This window comes from Epinephelus lanceolatus, chromosome 13 (genome assembly GCF_041903045.1).
Source record: "Epinephelus lanceolatus isolate andai-2023 chromosome 13, ASM4190304v1, whole genome shotgun sequence".
NCBI classification, from domain to species: domain Eukaryota; kingdom Metazoa; phylum Chordata; class Actinopteri; order Perciformes; family Serranidae; genus Epinephelus; species Epinephelus lanceolatus.
In genome coordinates, this window is record NC_135746.1 from 26,472,431 (window position 1) to 26,492,756 (window position 20,326).

Consider the following 20,326-nt stretch of genomic DNA (forward strand, 5'->3'; position numbering starts at 1 on the left):
CAACAGCAGGTGGATGGATGCGCATTAGAGCTATTGTTTAATTACAGGCTCCCTGTTAGAGCCTGTCAGTGCATAATGATGCTCTTTAATGTAGAGTGGCTTTGCTGTGAAAGGTGCTGGTGCTCAAAGTTAATCATGGGGTGCAATTTAGAGTGTATCTGAAACAATCCACACACACACACTTTGATTTTTAATATACCTATTTGCCTTTGAAAAGTCTGTTTTGTTTGCTTTCCTTTTCTGCAAAGTGCTTGATTGATACAAATACACACACGTACATGTTAGTGTGTCACTTAACCCCTGCTGACAGCTTCTGCGGCAGCTGCAGCTGCTCTCACCTGGCTTCGATGTCGTGGAAGAGGTTGTGCCAGCGCTGGTTGACCTCCTGCAGCGAGCCGTGGACCTGCATCTGCTTGGCTTCGTCGCTGGCTAACAGCAGCTGCTCACCCAGCTGCTTCAGGTGGCTTTTGTTCTCACTGAATAAGTTGATTTCCTCCATGCAGTCCTGTGGAAACATGACATGATGAAAGTTTGCTGCTTTACAACCATCATGTCCTCAAGAAAAGAAAAAAACAGCATCTATCCAATGCTGACTGACTGAATTTTACTCAGCTCTTTCTTTCTAGTATTTATTTGTGTTGGCAGATTTTATATGGAGGTTTTTGAGTAATGTTATTATGCATAATACATAATTTAATCCCTGCATTCTATGGATGTGAGGTTCAGCTGCAGTTGAAGACATTAATGCCCAATTATCATGAAGCATATCAATAATTAACCGCATGTTTTATGCTTATTTGGCCACTCTGTGATCTCTTACAAGCAAAAGTCATAAAAAAGGTAGCAAGCATCTCAGTTTTGAAATAATCTTGTCTATTAAAGCTTTAAATGACCAGATAAACACAACAGGGCTTGACAGTAATGGTTTCCAGGTTAGCATTGGCAACCATTTTGAGAAATTGGCTGATGTGGAATGATTCAAAGTGTCTACAACAAACTTCCCCTATTCAGTGTCCCATTCACTGAACCTGCCACACACCTGTTTCCACGCCTTGGAGCGGTCAGTGATCACCAGGAAGTGCCATCCTTAGCTATCCAAATAATTAAAGGGAACTATTAGTGCCAGTAATTTTCTCATCTAATCTTACAGCCCAAAACAACAACCCTACAACGTTCCAACTAATTATTGTTTTGTTTACTAAATGAGCACGCTTCATGATGAGCCAGGAAGGTACAAAAGGCTTTCAGTCGCTGAAAGGACAACTGTTGTGTATGAACAAAGGGCAGCAGAGCCATTTCATTCCAGGCCACCATCTGTTATAAACAGCATAATTCACGTTGTTTATGTATGGATTTAAACCTAAACATGTGATGCTCATGCCCTGAATCATGGTCTGATGCTGGGGATTACATAATGTGCTATTTATGGAGAATAATGTGCGAGTAGTGTCCTGTATAAACTCTAATCCAGGAGTCATGGTTGAAGTGAGGGAACTCCTACAACATTACACTTTTAACCAACTGTTGTTGGACAGTTGGAAAAATATCCTAAAAAATATCTGACACAAAATCGTACCAGACGGAGCCCTAATATTTGTCTGTATTGTAGTTTTCACATGACAATGCACGAAAGCACCTGTTCTTACAAAATAGGAAGATATAAACATTCACTAAAGTTTGTACCTTCTTCAGTTTCTCCACCATCTCCTCGATGCTCAGATCTCCGCTGTGGCAGACCTTGTTCTCCATCTGAGTCAACCAATCGCAGAACTCTTTGTTCTTGTCGTTGAAGATGGTCCAGGCATTGAGGCGGTCTGCGATTTCCTGCCTGCGCAAGGATACCTGGGAAAAATGATAAAAGTGGTATTAAGTAACTCTTAAGTAACTCAATGTCAAAGTATCAGTACTCAGATAATCACTGCTTAATGATTTCACATTGACCACACAGATGTATTTTTATGTTAACTACTGCCTGTTGCAATTCAAACAGCCATTTTAATACTTCACTTTACAGACAGACCTTTGTAGTGCTAACTGGACACCTGTGGTGCCAACTAATCTACAATTAGAAATAGACCAGTAAGTTGTACATGACTGACAGCATACGTATCAGATATGATACATACTGGTTTAATATTTGCACTAGCAACGTTTGATACCATTATAATGCTAGTTCAGGGTAACCAGATGAGGTGCTTTGTCCAAACCAGGCACTAAACATAATTTATAGATTTTAAACAAACCATTATAATGATAACATTTACACTAGAAAAAGAAATTTCCCCCCTTCTTTTAAAACTGCCATGGTTAAGCCTCTTTTGAAATGAAATAATGTAGATGCCTCAGTACTAACTCCGACCATTGTCCAATCTGCCATTTTTAAGTAAAATTTTAGAGAAGCTTGTTTTTTTTGGGTCAGTTAATATTAGTTAATATTTTTGAAAAATACCAGTCTAGCTTTCGAGCCAATCAAAGCACAGAGACGGCAGTGGTCAGGGTTGTTAATGACCTGAGGTCAAATATGGATGTGAAAAAACTCTCTGTATTAGTACTACTTGATCTGACTGCAGCCTATGTTACAGTTGACCACTTAATTCTTTTAGCTAGACTTCATAATCTGGTTGGCCTCTCTGGTATTGTTTTTAACTGTTTTAAATCTTATCTTTCTGACCGAGAATTTTATGTAACAATGGATGAATATTTATCAAAAAGTTATAAAATGGATTGTGGGGTCCCCCAAGGTTCAGTATTAGGTCCAATGTTTTTTTAATGTTTACATGCTGCCACTTGGAAACGCCATCAGGAGGCACGGCATCAGTCTCCATAGTTACAGTATGCTGATGATATACAGCTGTACATCACTGTGTCTCCTGATGACTCAGGGCCAACTGATGCCCTTTTTAACTGTATTTTAGACACCAAGTCCTGGATGGCGGAAAAATTTCTTCAGCTCAACCAGGAGAAAACCGAGGTCTTAGTTATTGGTCCTGAAGCGCAGAGAGAGAAACAAGAACTGGCACTAAAACCCTGTCAACAAGTGAAAAACCTTGGAGCTATCTTTGATTCACATCTTAGTTTTGAACAACACATTAAAAGTATAACCAAAACTGGATTTTATCATCTTATGAACATTGCCAGAGTGCTACCGTTTCTCTTGCATTCTGTTTGTATGAAAAGTGCATTTAAATTACGTTTGATTGATTGATGTGTCTTAGTTACAAAATTATGCATGTTTTTTTGCCAAATTTACTACAGATTTGCTGGGAACAACTGCACACAAAAAGGTCTTAACTGTCTGAAATGTGTACAACAAAAGCTTCAAAACAGTGGTGCTTTGGATTTTGACAAATATCAATCCAGTCTGAAACAGTGTCATTCGCTGTAATATTTCCTGGTATGTATCCAGGGTACTCTGACCTAATTCTACTACACAACAGTTCAATTTGTAGATTTGAGCTTAGTGCAAAGGGACACACAACCTGGTAGATTACTAAAGACAAGTACTGTTCAATACAACAGATTACATGATACAGAAGTGAATTAAAAAAACCAAATGAACTGAACATTAAGTGTTTTATTTTATTACACTGAAGCAATAGCATCATTTAATCTCTATCAGAGTCAGTAATCAACTGAACTGAGAGAAATCCCAGAGGGACTCTGGCCGTTTGATAAAATTAACAAGGTCCATTTTGCTAATGACAGCTTAATGCCATGAAAACACCCCATTACGTAGCTGAGGAGGGGGCTGATGATCTTTTTGAGGTTAAAGGGCTTAGTAAGCCCACGGGGCATGTTTGCTAAACCAGCTATATTTTACTTTTCAGTGGCATCTATTTGATTTAAATGAGCCCTGCTTTGGTTTTAATGTCCTAACACTGCTGGGCCTTTTCGGACTCTGGAGAATTTAGGGTGCATTGTGAGCTGCTGTCACCCCGTGAGGACTTTGTGCTTCCCCCTGGAACAATAGAGGCTGTTCCGTGAATCCCTTTAGCCCAGCCAGGCCATCTGCTCAGCGGACCCATTCCAGTGGCTTCCCCCACCTACAACCTGTTAGCTATGCAGAGGAAATGGTGCTGGCTCAGATCCATGCCCCCCGGCCACGTCAGGAATTAATAGGGATGAAAAATCTTGTGTGACCAAAGAGCTGAAATTAGTCTGTCCTTTCTGAAATAACTTGACTTAATCTAATTTTTTCCAGCAGTTTGACAATTTAGCAAAAAATAAAATTTTGCAATGGCTTAACTATACTTTGACCACTCATTCATACTATGTACAAAATGCATGTCGGCTTTTTCAATTGATACTCAGCACTCAATAAGTGGCAGGTCTTTCCTTGAGAACATTCAATAGTTTTCGGGAAATTATGTGTTTCATGTTTATTTTGAGACAAACGTAAGAAAATTCAGTAGTTAGGATGAGCAGACTACAACATACAGAGCACCAAACATCAACAAAAAAACCTGCTGGCTGCTGTTGCTGCATCTGTGAGTCCCAGTAACTCCTGCCAAGACAGGAGCAGGTGGAAGCAGCCACTTCTAACTGGGGACCCAATTAGCATGACCGCAAATTATCCCATAACCCTAGTAACTGACAAAAATGTCCCCAGCATGTCATAACTGTTGGTTTCTGAAGAACAAGAGCGTATTTGTGTTTAAGCCAAAAGACTTAACTGTAGGAATTTGAGCCCGCGTCTATACGTTAGACCTACTTTCATGAATAATGCAGTTACAGAATTAACAGCCAGTTCTGTTCTGAGAGTTTCACGTGATTGTTCTTTTAGTACAGTGTGTCCGTCCGAGCCATGAGCTAATTATGACCTTTCAAGTGACTCTTTGAAAAACGTGTGAATGAACTGCAAAAAAATGATACCAGCAGAAACCAATGTCAAGACAGGTCTGGACCTGTCCCGTACAGCGTGCATCGAACTTAAACAATGAGCTTGAGTTTTGGCACATTTGCAGAGGATTTAAAAAACACATTTAGTTGAGCTGTAAGGAGGCAAGTTGCCAGGGTGTTAATAATAGGACAAGAATTTTCCCTCTATCAACCTGAACATGTTGCTCTTTTCTCAAACAAATGAGTGTGTCCATGTGCATGTATGTGTGTGGTAGTTCAGCCCCAGTGGTGCAGAGGCTTTGTGCTGCTGGTCACCGCCAAGACATTGCCCGCAACAACTTTCCCTCCATCTCTCCCTCCCTTCCCGGTCCTTCCTCTCCACCTGCACCTCTACAATCCCTCACTCTCTGGTCCATTTATGGCCTCTCTCTCTAGATATATATTTATTTGTTGTCAGTTCTCACCTTCATACACAGCTCTTCCCATTGCGCATGGAGTTGTTCCAGCTGCTGCTCTAGCAGAGCCGAGTCACCAGCCGCGACGTACTGGGACAGGTCCGTCTTCATGGTGGCCAATTCCTTAAATCCACTGGCCACACGCTGCAGAGAGAGGTCTGTCTCCTGCATAACACACACATACACAGACATCCCGTCAGACAGCCATGTACAAGCTGCGTGCATACGCTTCTACACCTCTTCCTCGCTCTGACCATCCAGATTAAAGGGCTGTGGACGGGACAGGGGGAGGGTTGGAAGGGGCAGAAAGGGGGAGGGGAGTGAAAGCATGGGGGTATTTAATAAGGGAAAGGGGGGTAAACTCAGAGGCGCTCTGGTGGGATGGGGGGTAGCTACTGATGGAGTTGAGGGGTGGGGGACTTTGGCTAGTTTGCAGACCAACTGACCTGTTAGCTTACTCACCAACAGATTCATGCTGCTGATTTGTTGGGACTGATGTAGCAACGTTATGCTTTATTGTCATATATGTTGTACAGTAATTTATAATTTTTGATAACCATGAAAAAAACATTATTCACAAATTTACTCTTTGCAGTCTCCATCTCAAACCATGACAAGTCTGTTATTATATAAGGTTATTCAATGAACGCATTCAGGTCATCCTTAGCGCCTTCTTCTCTGCAAAATCGAGCATGGATACTGAAAAGTAATTTGGGTACTTTGTGGCAGAAAATTCATCCTAAATGGGGTCCTGCTCTGTTAATACCAAGAGTTTTTTGAGACTGTCTTTGTGTGCTACTGGATGATTGTCTGCAGTAATAAGGACTAGGATTTTATCTACAGGGACCTATCTAAAATTTTAGAAATGCTTTGATCATCAGTAGTGTGGAATAAACTGTGGCGTCCTGAATGTTTTATGAACAGCCCCAGACTTCGCAGGCTGTTTTAGCGAGTTACCGCTCAGAAGGAACTCATTCAGCGGCCCCTCCGGCAGCAGCACAGCGTCTCTTCTTCACCTCTCCTAGTGTCGTCAAGTGATTTCGTCATAAACCTACGTGACGCTCATGGCTAAACGACATATATGTGAACGTGCGATAGTTCTGGTGTCATAACAGCCTGTCACAGGTTACAGCGTGATGATTAGAGGAGAAATGGCAGAGCATAAAGGTCCAGGTGAAAAAAAACATTTAGGATTTTGCTAAAAGAGAAGGAAATCCCAGGGTACATTTTTTGTATTTGGGAGCTGTTTAAATGTGTAGTTTGTGCTAGACTTTATTTAATTGAACTATTAATATTGTACACAGAATCTGAAGCTAAAGAAATGATAATTTTAATTCTTACTGAGTATTTGAAGGCGATCTGTTTGGTTGACATGTTAACTATATCACTTATTTTGTTGCAATTCTATGTTCTTAAATTAATAATTTTTTTTTTTTACTAATTTGTCATATTGTCAAGAATATGGTTATCGCAAAAATACTGTGAAATATCTTGATATTATTTTAGGGCCATATCGTCCACCTCTAGTAGCTACAACTCTGTTATACTATTGCATCATTTTAAAAAGGAGGAAAGAAGGAACTGTAGGTTCTCTGGCAGGTTTGCGCAGAATAATTTGTACACAATTTATAACATTTATTATAATAAGATTAGACTTCTGTCATTATTTTTGGATATTGCTAATGCTCTATCACTATTCAACATATAATACTGTATGCTAAAGTTTGGCTTGGAGCACCAATTTTTGTGTCATTGTTCCTTTATTCAGGGTCTGCATGGCTGATAAATGTTTTTAAAATGTCCTGCGTTTCTTTTTAAAAATGGCTGTTACACAACTTCCCTTCATTATGAGTAAGTGGTGGTAGAAATACTTACAGGCTGTGATTTATTTTATTGCTGTTCCAGTAGTGAGGGATCAGAATACAGACGAGATTTCACAGAGACTTCCTGTTTTATAATTACCTGAATGTGTGTCTCGCTCTCAGAGTCCTGCAGTCTCTCAGGCAGCGGCTGCTCCAGCTTGTTTTTCACTTCATCCAGTTCAGACATGATTCTGGTGATCCCATCCTGACACTGAGACCACTTCTAAATCAACAGCAGAGCACAGAGAAGGAGAATCCCGGGTGTCAGTGTGTAACAAATATTTGACATGTTAATGTTTAACCACAGAGCTCGAGGGTGCTATGAAAACTTTGACAGTATATTTTTGGGGAACTGTGTTTGAAAATCACATCTCAGAACATCAATCACCGCAGAGGTAACCTGCTTTTCAACATGCCATATTATAAAGTTATACCAGAAACAATACTGCAAGTGTGCTACCCAAACACGTAATCATTTCAACGAACAAAAATCCCTCAGATCGAGACCGTACACTTTAAATGGAACCAAACCACAGCACCCACAATGCCTTTCTGCCCCTATAAACCTTTATTCACTTGACCATTATTTGATGACCAAGTGTGTCTCCTGCTTGTCAGTTCTACTTTGTGCATTAATGCTCCTCTCTGTGTGATCTTTGACATGTTGCTAAGAGGGATTTCCTTTCCTGCAGGCGGATCCTGTTCAGCTTAAAAGGGTTAACACAACTTTCCCTGACCTTGCCTGGCCTGGGCACCGAAACATTCAGATACTGTAATCAACACAGCTCATGAAGCTGGGAAGCCCTTCTGTTATTCAAACATTTCAGCCTGCTTTGATTATTTTACTTTATTTTTGTAGTATTTTATTAGAGTCTGAGTGTGTCCATGCCTTCCTGCCTTCCAGCTCTGTACAGTGATGGAATGAAAGCGACAGACCCTGGTAACCAGCCGTCTCTGGATGTGGATCATGGATAGATTTGAGCTTCTCTTTGATCCCTCTCGGCTGGAGGTCTGTGCCAGGGCAATACAATACAGGGCAATGCAAGTTCCACTGGATTCTACTTCCTGTTAAGTTTTTGACCACATCTGCAGCAGAAGAGTGTTAATATTTCTGTTAAGTATTTTTTCTAATATCTGTATTCTTATTTTACTCCAGTAACCATTAAGGAAACAAAAAAGAAGAGGTGAACTCCAGGGACATTTTAGGAAATCAGTAGGATTCATTGGCTGAACTTAAATTATATAAGATATAAAATCTAATCTGCGATGCTCTGCACTGCACTCATATGGCAGTTACCAGTAAAAACACTGTCCTGACTCACTGCTATGGGACGCCATCGTTATGCAAGCGTAGCACCCACCCTCCAGTTTCCCACCAAGCCAACAGCTCTGTCAGCACTGTTGCTGCTGTTAGCACTGTTTATGGAGTTGGCACCATTAGCTTCCAGTTGCTGGCTCAGCCACCTCCATATTGAGAAGTGTGTGCAGACAATCCTGCCCCAGACTTTTATGCTCTAAATGTTGCATACAGCTGCTTCAACAGTTCAGCAGTGTAAACTGAACAGTGCAGTGAATTTGTATCCTGCTGACTGAACGATATATTGGTAGGACTACCATGTTTGTTTAAGTCAAATTTTTATTGTCTTATTTTGAAAACCTTAATGGGATTGATTTTACTGAGACTAAGACTGAAATTTTTTAATGTATGATTTAAAATAAACATTACAATGACAAATATGGGAGTCTTGGGCTGTGATGGAAATATGAAATATGTTACCTGAACAGTTGTCTTGACCAGGTCTCTCCTCCTCTCCAGCAGTGGGGCGCTTCGTTCCCAGGCCTCCTGTATGGCCTGGAGCTCTGACTGCAGTCTGCTCTGACACTCAGACTCTGTCATGGTTTCACATAAATGTCTGCCAGCCTCCAGCGTCTGGGTGTACACTGCGGTGTGCTGACCCAGAGCATCTTCAACACACTTTGAAAGAAATGGGGAGACAGTGCTTATTGTTTAGTATTTTTAACAAAATAAAATATTACATTTGGTACACAATTTTACTATTACCACACTTTTGTTAATTAATATAAGAAGGTGACTGTACACTTTCACTGGCATCCACACACACTAACCTGGTTATCATCCAGGCAGCTCTGCAGCTGCTGCAGTGCGCACAGAGCAGGTCCAGCAGGGGGCAGCAAAGGGTCGACGACCCTCAACAGCTTCCACAATAGTTTGGAGCCACGATGGTAGACTCTCCACTGGCCTAGCTGTTCTTTTGTCAAGGACCTGCGCTGGCTGGCCAGAGCGACAGAGTTGAACCAGCTCTCCCTCATAGAGATCACTTGTGCCATGAGTTCAGATCTGTGTGTGCAAGAGGCAACACAAGAGGTTCAGCTTTGATATATTTGGAGAAAAATAATAGTACTGATGGAAAATGTTTACATATGTTGGGATCCGTCCAATGGATAGAAACAGCATAAAACACTTTCCTGGTTAAAAAAATTTGCACAAAAAATAGTAAAGAAAAAAGTTACAAATGGGTCTGTCATAGTCCCTTCACAGGTAACTGCTAAATCAACATAAAATCAGCAGGATTTTAACACCGTCTTATGACCCTAAGCAGTGATCCCAGCAGGGGCAAGAGAAGAAACTCTCCTTTAGCTCCTCACAAAAATAAAATATGAAAAATATTAAGAGCTCTCTAAGCTTTCCAAAGACTATAAAAATGATTTAAGGAAGCTCTGGAGAAAGAGTCATTCAAATGTTCCAGAGCAGAAAAACACCTGCACAAGCTGCATTTTGTTATATGTCAGCAACGCACACTCAATATGAGCAATAAATGAAGACAAAAATGCAACCAGAAAACCTCAAATCTAATTATTTTGTTGGGTGACAGGACCTGTGAAGAATACAAAACTTAATATCAGCATGCCCTGATTACTACCACAGTTTCTCCTCCGCATGACAGTGCTGAATCATTTTCTCCTTTATTTCTTTTTCTTTTTTTTTAAATAGTGGTGCTAAGTTTGGTCCAAATACCAAAAGTGAGTTGATGTGTAAAACATTTTATCAATCTATTGAGATCTGACATCCTGTCCTAACTAGATATTGATAGTGTGACCATGATGCATCACATGTCCTGTCAACATTTAAATATTTAGCGAAGATAAAAGCCCCTTCAGGATTCCAACACCTTCAGTTCAAGCTTTTTCAGAACTTTCCAGGCTCAGTTTTCTCAAGTAGTTTGAGACACAGTTCAAGGTTAATTGCTGTTACAACACTGAAATTTTTTCTACTGAGAACTAGTAGGTTTTACCGAAGCTCAGAGACAACAATTAAAAGAGAGTGAAGCTTGAACATTCCTCAATTGCACTGTGATACAGTGATGGCAGACTATGTGATCTTTTGCCTTCTTTAAAATAGCACAGTAAAGCAATGTATTGTGTAAGTGGGAGATGGAGAGACAGGGGATTTCTATTCCTGCACAAACTATATAAACTAAAACACTTTCAATGATCCATGTCTATTTGTATTTTCAAAAACTTCAAAGGCCTTGTTTTTTCACTGTTTTTTCTTCATCTTAACTCCCCTCTACCTACTGAAATTTTCCTTTCAGACAGATGTCATGGTCCCTGGTGTTGCTGAACTTCAAAAGGGTGGCTCTTATTAAACTGTTAGACAAATCTTGAGCCTTGATGACAAAGAGAGGGAGAGCAGGAGGAGGACATCAATAATAATAATCAATAAAATACAGCTCCTTCAACTGGCAGTCATAAATTATTTAATAACTTGGAGTTATAGGTGCCATTGTGGTGCCAAACACCTGCTGTTCTTATGAATTTGACCAACCAATCAAACTAAGGAGTATGCTATACTGAGCGCACTCCTGAAACTGAGGAATTCTATGATCCTTTGTCAATGTATTAACATCATTCTAGTCCAGAAATGAGACATAGAGGAAGAAGAGCCAGGGTAAATTAGGCCTTACAGGAAGGAGATGAGCCACTGCTGTGCATGCAGTATTTTGGACTCTGGAACCGAAAACCTGTTGAGCTTTAAAAATTTTTTGTTAAAGATTTAAAACTGCCATTTCCTGTCTTTCAAGATGTTTCAATCAGTCACCTTTTCTCCCCCGTTGCTGTTTCCATGGACTCGACTGCCTGACAGAGAAGACCCTGCAGAAGCTGGTGTCCAGTAATAATGTCAGCCTCAAGCCTCTGTGGGAGTGGGAGATAAAAACAGGAAACATTCATAAATCAAATCTGTATTTAAACTTACATGGCTCATCACTGTACCATGTTAGACAAAAAAGCATAGAGGCGTTGAGACAAACTTTTAAATTTGAGTTACATTTATTTTCTGTGTACCAAGGCGCAAAAATCTTGAAGCACCCTTGATTCCCAGATAATTTAAGTCCTAAAACCATTTAGACACTGGTCCCAGTTAGTCAGATAGAAGTCTAATCAATATCTCTGAAATGAAAGAAATGTAGAGAATGTGAAAAGTGTATTGTACCTGATGGACACTCAGCATCTCCTGGAGGCTGGAGAGACTCTGAGGTTTTTTTGACATCAACTCCTCCTCCAGCTTCTTCTGGATAGACGTCAGGTTTTTACACTTCTCCTGAAAGTTCTGAGAGCGCTGACGCTCAGCCTCCAGGGCTCTGAAAAAAAAGAGCATAAAACAGGAAAATTAGACTACAACTGAAAGCTTCTTTCTAAACAGACACATCCACCAAAATTAGATCAGTCATTACAACATTGAACATCTTGTGAAACAACAGGTAATGTTACACATCTCTGCCAGAGTGGCTGAAATGATTTTAAGTGCTCCCACAAATACTGATTATAGCTGTCAGAAGGAAAATATACAGTTGCCCACTTTATGGATTTTTATTTGTGCATCATTTTGAACTGAACTTTCTCACCTGTTGGTGTCAGATGCGCGCATCATGCTTTGAACCCACTGCCTGCTGAGCATGTGCAGTCTCTCTGCCTCACGGTTGTTAATGGCCACATAAGCACTTGTTTCCCTGACGTCAACCAGTGATGGAAACATTTCACTGAGTTCCAGGAGAACCTGCTACACATCCAATAAATAAAAAACACAAAAACACATTTTCAGATAGATGTGGAACCCTTTCAAACAAAATGTAGACCGATGCTAAGCCCTGATAAAGTAAAACAAATACTGATATTCCAACATGATAAAAGTTCATACTGCTTGATTATATGATCCATATAATTAATCCTTTGTCTCACTTGGGTTTGGGGCATAATCATGCTTTAATAGCCTTTTTCATACACCTGCTGGCTTGACTCAGCTTGACTCAGCGCGTTGGCCCATCACAGCAGAGATTCACATCTTCATACAACAGCACTACCCACTTATAGCTGTGTCTTTACCCGATTACGTGCTTGTGCACCAAGGGAATGTTTTTTTGTCCACTCTGCTGCCGTTGTTGTGATAAATAACACTCTTGTACTGTTGTCTGAGTGTATTTGTTTTTTCTCTGCACTGTATGTGTACACCAGATGCCTTGATTCACATCAACTCATGCACTGAGTAGCATGCAAGCCTTTGAGTGAATTAAATGACTTTCTCTATCCATAGCTGACAGATAACATCAGCACAACCAGTTTAGAGGCAGTTGAGTGCACTTTGCCCCAACTCTGTCAGTACATCCCAGGTGCAGTTAGGCACAATTCAGCACACTTAAAATGGTAGTGGAAAGGCAAATCAGTGCAGCATGGTTTGATTCAGCGTGGCTAAAAGTGTCAATGGAGAAGCCACACAAGTTTTGAAACAACGGCTGCCAATATTTGGAGAGTTTGGGAGATGTAAGCAGGAAGTATAATGTTGCCTTGAAGCCAGCTAGCTAGCTGTGGGCCACAACTTGACATGTATTTTAAGTAGACCAGGGGTAGGCAACCTGTAGCTCCGGAGCCACATGTGGCTCTTTAGCCCCTGTCCAGTGGCTCCTTGAGCCTTTGAGAAAAGAAGTCTATGGAAATTCCTTCTATGAATCCAAATGTTGCTGAACATCGATAGCAGTGGCTGGTTAGCTATGGATGCCAAATCCAAAAAAGTAAATTGAATAAAATAGAGAATATAGTAGTGCATGGACAGATTTGTTTGCTCTCACTGCCAGCTCTGCAAAATTTAAGTACCAGATAATTATTAATAGTGCCCTGCACAGTGTCCACCTTGTGGTAAAACATATTAATGAATGCTTATTTAGACCATAAGTATACGCTAATTTAGACTTAATAGGCTATTTACCTTGATTATAAGGCTCAAACATGTTTTGCGGCTCCACACAGATTTTTTCAAATTATTTTTGGTCAAAAATGACTCTTTTAATGGCAAAGGTTGCAGACCCCTGAAGTAGACCAAATTAATATCCACCCATGGATAAACAGACAGCTATCTATCACAAGATGACTTTGATAGTGAAGAAAAACTAAAAACGCAATGATTTTGTTCTGGAGTAATAAGAACCATCTCTTTTCTGTTATTTCTGTATAACTTAATTCACGATTGAGGATGATAATTATATTCTTGGGGAGTGTAAGCAGTGTCAGAAATTAGCAAGGGCCACGGGCCATTTGGCCCGCAATTTATCCAAGAATGCCCCCAAAAGCCATGTTCCGGGGGCCAAAATTGTCCCCAAGTTTTCGAAACAACTATATGTATTTATATTTTTAACAGTATTACAATCTGACATTAAAGTATAATTTTATTTTCATTAAATTAATTTACCGTCACGTCTACAACTCATTTTCCAGACATAATCAACGAGATTGCACTGATTACATGAGAGTAATCTGACAGAGAAGGGGAGGGGGTTTTGCTGTACCATAAGTATAAATTAACCATTTCTTGGGTGATCTGTGTCTACACAATGAAAAATTAAGGTAGAATGAATGTTCAATTTTAAATTAACTTACCTCCAGGATTGCATCTAAGGAATTTATAGTAATTTGGCCTTTTTAACAGTACAAGTAACTGTAATGTGGTGAAACATTAGTACTGCTATCAGTAGATTAATGGTTAAATCATCACATTTAAACTGGTGAATTATAGGAAATCTGAGTGATATTTTGCAACCATAACTTTATGTAACCCATTATTTGTTTCATTTATAGTGGTTTCTACTGAAGAGTGAAGAAACTATCTTAGTTGGTTTTGCTTTTCATGTGCTTATTGTTAGAACATAATTACAATTTTTTGATGGCCCCCAAACATTTTGAAAATGCCCCCATTTTTTAGACTGTGGGGGCCAAAATTGCCCCCAAAATATTTTGTTAATTTCATACCCTGAGTGTAAGTAACCCTAAATTTATTTATTTAATAAATTGCAGATAATGCCTCACATCTCTTTCTCTACACCACCCCTTCAACTCTCTTCCACAGTTTGAAACCCTCTGCTTTAGATTTAAAGAGAATGCGTATGTAGAAGTTATGTAGAGGAAAGATCATTTATCAGTTATAATAAGGATTCAGACCAACCTTTACAGAGTCTGTGTCACTCAAGCTGGCCTTAAGTTTCTGCTGTGTGTCCTGTGTCTGCTTTTCAAGGGCCTCCAGTCGAGTGTGGAAAAGTTTCTGTTGCTCCACATCCTCCTGCACAGAAAGATATGTGAAAGTGGATTTGTGAAATTTGAACATTAAAGTTACAGTGTCACATTAAACCTCAGGGAAACTGGTCTCCATTCATTACTGTAACTGTAAGTGTAACATAAACTGAACAGTTAAAATTGGTATTTGTTGTAAAATGAAGGCAGACTAATTTCCTCACCTGAACACTCTTCTTTTTTCCTGACACTGCCTGACTCAGCAGCAGGACGTCACGTGACAGCATTCTGGTCTCGGATTGGACTATATTTGCAGCCGGTGGTTCTAACCGTCCAACAAGAGGCTTGGAAGCTGCAAGCACATCTCCCACACTGCTTTGCAAATCCTCTGCAGCATCCTGCAACTTCTGGTATTAAAGAGTATAAGACAAAAACAAACCAGTTAGATCGATGAATGAGAAGATAAACACTTTTTAATCCATATGTCTATTTACTGTTTTTACTATGGTATTTAATTGGATTTAATTACTTGGTGTTTCCTATCTTCCATCATCTCTTCAACTGTTTACATCAATCTTCTTCTTAAAAACACTTATAACCACATAATAGCTGCTTTTTATGCTGTTGAAAAATGGAAAATGGAAATCTCGTTTTCCACACAGGTCTGACTCAACAATTTCAAAACACGCCTTTTAGAGTACTTCTAAAGAGGGGTAAAGATGGTAAAAATGACGTGAATGGCTTGAAAGCTTTTTTGTTTTGCAGACCATTGCTGATATTTCTGCCCTTAAGTGCATGCTGTCTGTTTATTTCCAAGAATAGGAGGCCATTCATTGAGAGGCACATTTAACAAAATTGTGAATGAAATACATAGAGTACAGGATGAATCAGTTCTAAGAAGAATTGCAGAGCCGCACAAAACTTAGCAGTCTAACAAGCATGTTATGAAACTGGTCCTATCTGCTCTCAGTGACATTTAGCAACGCCAGCAGAAAATAAATTTCAATTCAACAACTTCAAATGCAGCAAATATGCAGACGTTTGTGAGCTCTAAATAAACAAGTTTGTGTTGTTTATATGAATGCACAATCCAAATTCCAAATAAGTTGGGATGCTGTTAGGAAGTTGGGATCTTACATTCAATTAAAAATAGTACAAAGACAAGATATTTAATGTTTAAACTGATAAAAACTTTTTTTTGATTTTCGAGTTTTATACCAGTAACAGGTTCCAAAAACGCTGGTCCAGGGGCAACAAAAGATTGGGAAGGTTGTGGGACGCTCAAATAACATCTGTGTGGAGCATTTCACAGGTAATCAGGTAATTGTTAACAGGTGATAGCATCAGGATTAGGTATGAAAGGGGCATATTTTCATAATGTTCAGTCATTAACAAGAAAGGATAAAGCTCATCTCTTTGTGAAAAACTGAGTGGGCAAACAGTCACATAACTGCAAGGGATTGAGGGTCTTTTCCATTTACAGTCCATAATATCATCAAAGGATTACAAGAATCTGTAAAGTCAAATACTAAGCAAGAACTGGAAAGAATTTAACTTTCAAAATTCCAACAATTAATTGAAGTTTTTACTCTTATCCCAAACTCTTTCTCTGTGTTGTTAAAAGGAAAGGGTGATGTAAAAAAGTGGTTAACATGCCCTGTCCCAGCTTTTTTGGAACATGTTACAGGCATCAAATTCAAAAGGAGTGTATATTCACCAAAAAGAATAACATAAAATATCTTGACTTTGTATTGTATTTAAATTAAAATGGGTCAAAAAGGATTAGCACATCACTGAAATTGTTTTTATCTATGTTTTACACAGCCTACCAACTTTTTGGGCGTCAGGGTTATACAAAGATGTGGCATATTTTGCTAATTTTTAATCATCAGTAGAATAAATTCTCACTTTCTCAGGATGCCCCAACAATTTCTGCATTAGTTAAGTTGTTTGGAATGCTAAAATTAAAAATTAAAGACTCTTGTGGACATTAGTTGCTTCAGAAACATATTGTTTTTAAACAAACATCTTTAAAAAGTGACATGTTGACAGATTAGTAATAAGAAATTGTTTCTTACAGTAAGGAGTCTTCTTTCCATAACAAAAATTTTGTGTGTACATCTGTTATGTGTTCATGTAAAGAAGTGGTTATCAGCTAATCTCCATATTACAAGAATAAAGTGTAGAATTACTTGAGAGATGAGGGAGCCTGTAACTTCAAATCAGCAGTCACTGGATTTTGGTGCTCACTCTGACACACGAAAAGCCTCCTGAACTCACCTCCACTGAGTGAAGCATGGCCTGTGCGTCCTGCTGAGGAGAAGATCTTGGTAACTCCTCCCACTGATGCCACAGTGTCTGCAGGTGAAGGGAGCACTGATCTGAGAGGCGAGCGTACTCCTGCCAGAGGGAAAGTGTCTCTCCAGTCTTCGTGTGCTCATCTTTCAACTCCTGCACCAAGTCCGTCCACCTGAACACAATACATCGTTACTCAACTTTGTATAACTCCAGAATGTGTGTGTGCCATCTGATCTCAAATCCATACACCTACTGTATGTTATTGCTGTTACACTTTAGTACAAGTAAAAGCATAATGGACAGGACATAATCAAAGATCGGTGCTCTTATTACAATATCTATAGTATTTCAAATAGGGACAGAGAGGCTGGATATTCCTACCACAAATCATTCTTGGGTTGTGAATCAACACACATTATATTGTCTTTTTCACTTGACAGCAGTGATTTGAACACCTCTTTGCTGAATGTGATCCACTGAATCTGTTGTAATAATTTCAGGCCACTGACCGTTTTCTCTCTCCTCTCATTTGATCCTCCAGTATCTGCACCGTTCCAGGATGAAGAGTCTTCACTAGACTCTGATAGGATTTGTCCACGTTCACCAAAAGCTCCTCCCCTTTTTCAGCCTTCTCCTGGAGTTGCTGTGCACAAAAACACCTTTAATATCTTCACCAAACTCTAAGTATAGTGACTGTGGTACTGAAGGCTTGACGTCCATGAACGCCCACACATTTACTGAATCTGTCAAAACCAGATGGAAGTGCTTTAACTTCCTTTCCTAACAGTACAAGTGGCTGATTCAGAGTAACAAAAAAAATCTTGCTTTTGTAAATTGTAGTTTAAAAGCTGTTCAGCCTTTTGATCAATTCACTTTGAAGCAGCAAAACATGCCTGAATTAATCTGGTGGTCATTATGATAAAATAGAACATGTGATTATTTCTTCTTGAAGCTGTGAAGCCTCTGTGTGACCATGTGTACAAGATATGATGATCAGTGCTTCTGCTCACCTGGAGGAGGTCTAAATGTCCCTCTGCCTGCTTCAGTGAGAACAGAGGCTGGTGCTGCAGAGCACAGCACACCCTGGTGGTGTGCAGAGAAACTTCCTTCAGATCTCTCTCAAAACAACTCCACTGTTCCAAAGTCTGTTGCAGAGCTGGTCGCAGAGCGTCCATCTGTAAATGACCACAAAGGGAGACAGGATGGTGTTTGATGATGCAGAATCTCAACACCTGAGAGGATTTACTCAATACTGTTTTGAAGAAAATAATAATAATGTGTATCATGCTCATAAATAATCTTTGGCAACCTGGATAACACAAATTATGAGGACTACAATTAAGTAAGAGGGTTTAAGTAGTTTGTACTTGGCATGGAGAGCTAAAGATTGTACCTGTGATACATTAACTATCTGTTGTTGCACTGCAGGTTATTTTTTTCATCTCTACCATTTCAGGCGATTATAGCTGAACACATCTAACACTTAACCTCTTTATGAAAACTGGTAATGCTTTTATTTGTATTCAATTTTGTGTACATTTTACCAAACAAGCTGTAAAAGGTGGACATAAATTCATTTGCTTTACTTGAAGCAAGGTTTCCACACCTTCTTAAACATCAAATTCAAGGACTTTTTAGGGGTTTTCAAGCCCCAATACCCTCAAATTCAAGGCCCCAACTTGGCATAGTTTGAGACACTGATCAAGGTCAATTACGGAAACAACATCTAGAGAAGTAGCAGGCTTTATAGAAGATTACAGCCAATAATTAAACAGAAAGAGGGGTTTGAATGTGTGAACTCTTTCCAGTTGTCCTATGACAGACAACATCAGAAGAACATCAATTTCTATTCTGGCACAAAATATATAAATTCAAGCACTTTCAATGACCCTTTTCTGTTTATGTCTGTTTTGAAAGACTTTTAAGGCCTTGTTTTTTCCCTTATATTCAGAAAAAAGGATTTAAAGGATCTGTGGTAACCCTGTAAAAGGGACAGATCATCCCCAAAACAAAAGTACATATTCTTCCTCTTAGATGTAGTGCTATCTATTGGTCTAGATTGTTTTGCTGTGAATTGCAGAGTGTTGGAGATATCAGCTGTAGAGATGTCTGCCTTCTCTTCAATATAATTGCACTAGATGGCACTCAGCTTGTGGTGCTCGAAACCCAACAGCAATGTCTCTTTCCAAAAATCATGACCTGGTTACTCAAGATAATCCACAGACCTTGTTGTGAGCAGTTTCATGTAGGAACTATTTTCTTTCTATTGAACTACACGTGCCAACTGTATCACTGCACAGAGGGAAGCATGCATTTTCTCATGGATGAGAGGCTTGTCCTTGTAACAGCGTGAAACATGTCCTCCTATTGTTAGCTAGCTCAGTGGTGCTAGGGGAGCTAGCAGTAGATGCACGCTTCCTTCTGTGCAGTGATACGATTGGTTCCCACATAGTTCCTACATGAAACTGCTCACAACAAGGTCTATGAATTATCTTGAGGTCATAATCGCTGGAAAGAGACACTGCTGTTGAGTTATCGAATGCAGTTTTTTGGAGCTTTGAGCACTACAAGCCGAGTACCATCTAGTGCCACTACACTGGAGGGAAGGCAGACATCTCTACGGCCGATATCTCCAACATTTGGCAAATCAGACAAAACAAACTAGACTGATAAACAGCACTACAGGTAAGAGGAAAAATATGTACTTCTGATTTTGGGGTGAACTGTCTGCCTCAGTTTCTCATTTCTTATATTTTCAGATACTAATCACACACTGTCATTTAACAAGGTTATGTTTAGAGTAGCATTATGTTTTTTAGCCACTTTGATGCAGACCTACACAAGAAACTTAACATATCTGATATATTATGGTCTTATAAAGTTAATTACATTTTAGCAAATGGTTACCTTTTACACACTCAGCAGACAGGAAGAATGCAGTTTCTTTGTTTGTACTTTCTCAAAAAGGACTTTGTAATCTTCTCTGTACATAACTTTAATTCATATATAACACAATATATAACGCAATTTTTTCCATGTCTCTGATTTATTTGTTACCTGTTGACTAAGATTCCCACAAGCGTGACAAACACTCTCTGTCCGGCCAGAGAAGGAGATATCACAAGGGTGATCCTCTTCCTGTCCAACATGCACTCGTGTGGCTTTCAACTCCTGCAAAGCTGCATCCACCTCCTTCACCCTGCCCACAACAGCCTGGAAGAAACACAGGTGGAGTCTCAGATCAGAGGGTGGCAGCAGCAGGAGAGATGGTTCAAACATACACCTGTTTACATCTGG

The 20,326-nt window shown here is 39.6% G+C and overlaps 1 protein-coding gene across 11 annotated transcripts in view; it reads right to left on the minus strand.

Annotated features, from left to right (window-relative positions):
- Positions 1 to 20,326, minus strand: part of syne2a (spectrin repeat containing, nuclear envelope 2a) — a 108,689-nt gene that overhangs the window by 15,296 nt on the left and 73,067 nt on the right. For 10 of the 11 annotated variants that reach the window (XM_078173918.1, XM_078173925.1, XM_078173920.1 and 7 more), the window contains 15 exons: positions 20,087 to 20,242; positions 18,040 to 18,204; positions 17,539 to 17,672; positions 17,012 to 17,201; positions 14,956 to 15,138; positions 14,667 to 14,780; positions 12,082 to 12,236; positions 11,670 to 11,817; positions 11,277 to 11,371; positions 9,284 to 9,515; positions 8,934 to 9,131; positions 7,257 to 7,379; positions 5,304 to 5,459; positions 1,684 to 1,842; positions 339 to 505 (listed from right to left, as the gene is read on the minus strand). In XM_078173918.1, coding sequence (XP_078030044.1) covers positions 339 to 505; positions 1,684 to 1,842; positions 5,304 to 5,459; positions 7,257 to 7,379; positions 8,934 to 9,131; positions 9,284 to 9,515; positions 11,277 to 11,371; positions 11,670 to 11,817; positions 12,082 to 12,236; positions 14,667 to 14,780; positions 14,956 to 15,138; positions 17,012 to 17,201; positions 17,539 to 17,672; positions 18,040 to 18,204; positions 20,087 to 20,242 — 2,375 coding nt within the window. The remainder of the gene's footprint in view (positions 1 to 338; positions 506 to 1,683; positions 1,843 to 5,303; positions 5,460 to 7,256; positions 7,380 to 8,933; positions 9,132 to 9,283; positions 9,516 to 11,276; positions 11,372 to 11,669; positions 11,818 to 12,081; positions 12,237 to 14,666; positions 14,781 to 14,955; positions 15,139 to 17,011; positions 17,202 to 17,538; positions 17,673 to 18,039; positions 18,205 to 20,086; positions 20,243 to 20,326) is intronic. The other variant, XM_078173919.1, reaches the window with a different exon arrangement.